The 1,418-nt window shown below is 31.4% G+C and overlaps 1 protein-coding gene across 1 annotated transcript in view; it reads left to right on the plus strand.

The window, feature by feature from the left end:
• LOC104991985 (histone demethylase UTY-like) overlaps positions 1–333 on the plus strand; it is a gene marked incomplete at both ends in the record, with an annotated part of 4,692 nt that extends 4,359 nt beyond the window's left edge. The window contains one exon of the mRNA XM_010844689.1: positions 204–333. Coding sequence (XP_010842991.1) covers positions 204–333 — 130 coding nt within the window. The remainder of the gene's footprint in view (positions 1–203) is intronic.
• Positions 334–1,418: the final 1,085 nt, after the last annotated feature.

The following is a 1,418-nucleotide window of genomic DNA, read 5'->3' on the forward strand; positions in this document are numbered from 1 at the left end:
GATTTTACTTTAGCTTTTGTAGTTGTATAATTTGAAATTTTAAATAGAATTTGTAATCTGTTCTCCAAAAATACAACTATTTGTTCTGAAGAAACAGTGTATATTATTTTACTTTACTGAATGTAGAAGATTTTTCTCTTGTTTTAATCTCCTGTTTTTACAATCATTGCATAACTGATATATTTCTTCTAATTTTTTTCTAGGAACTTAGATAAAAATGGCTTGTCTAATAGTCACAATTTGTTGGATAAATGTCCTCCTCCAAAACCACCAACTTCTCCATATCCACCTTTGCCAAAGGACAAGTTGAATCCACCCACACCTAGTATATATGTAAGTCGTCTTGCTAATTAGTAATAACCCAGTTATCTGAACTTGTCTGCCTTTAGATATATTTTTAAACCATTGCAAATCTTTTTAGAGAAAATTAAATTTTTCTCTAGAGTTGAAATCTTTGAAAAACCATGTTTGTGTCCTAGAAGATAACAAACAACATCTCTCAGACTGAATATGGTCCCTGCCTCTTTTTGTAAATAAAGTTCTGTTGTTACATAGTCATATTCATTTATTTATATGTTATCTGATTGCTTTGCATTTGTTTAAAAATACTTACCATTTGTCCTTCCTTTGAAAAAGTTTTAGCACTGTACTCTAGAAAGATTTTTTGAAGAGATGATTTAAATCTAAAGTGTGTCTCACCTACAGACTGAGATTCTCTGAGAGTAGCAATAGTTAATTGTTTTTATCTTAGTTTTTTGTTTACATGATTCTAAATCTACATTCTGCTACCTTACAGACCTTAACTTTATGGTTCAAATTAAAGCAAAAATTTTTGTAAGTAACAAAGTGGTTAAGAATGTAGAAATTATGATTAGTACATGTTATTAAAAAGGTTAAGAATAAATAATTAAAAATTTTCAATTTGAAGCTAAATGTTTTTACTTTTGGGGAATATAGGTCTTTGGTAAAGAAAATTGATTTAAGTTAAATCAAAACAATTTCTGTGATTTTTTTTTTTTAAGTGTAGCTGCTGTCCGTCCTTAAACTATTCTGTTCTAAGACAAAAGAAAAATTTCTAAGCTAAAATTTGAAGAGTAAATATTTAGAATGATGCTATATGTAAGAGAGCATTTTGGATATCTGGCCCCTTTTTAAACTAGATGCTAAAGGAAAGTTACACAGCTCAAAATAGCCTGGCATTAAAACTCCCCTCCAGGTCTCCCCCAACCATTCTATGCAAAACAAAGCACTCTCTCACCACCCCCACCCCCCCAAAAAAAATGGACATTAAGGTTGATTATGCCCAGCTCCCAGCTGGCTGATCTCACTCTGAACAACCTTGGAGAAGAATAGGCCCCCTTAAGACAGTAGCTTTCCACATACATGCCTATATGTACTTACTCTTTTCTTGGGTAAGT

The sequence above is a fragment of the Bison bison genome, unplaced genomic scaffold (assembly GCF_000754665.1).
Source record: "Bison bison bison isolate TAMUID 2011002044 unplaced genomic scaffold, Bison_UMD1.0 scf7180017848202, whole genome shotgun sequence".
In the NCBI taxonomy this organism is placed as follows: Eukaryota; Metazoa; Chordata; class Mammalia; order Artiodactyla; family Bovidae; genus Bison; species Bison bison.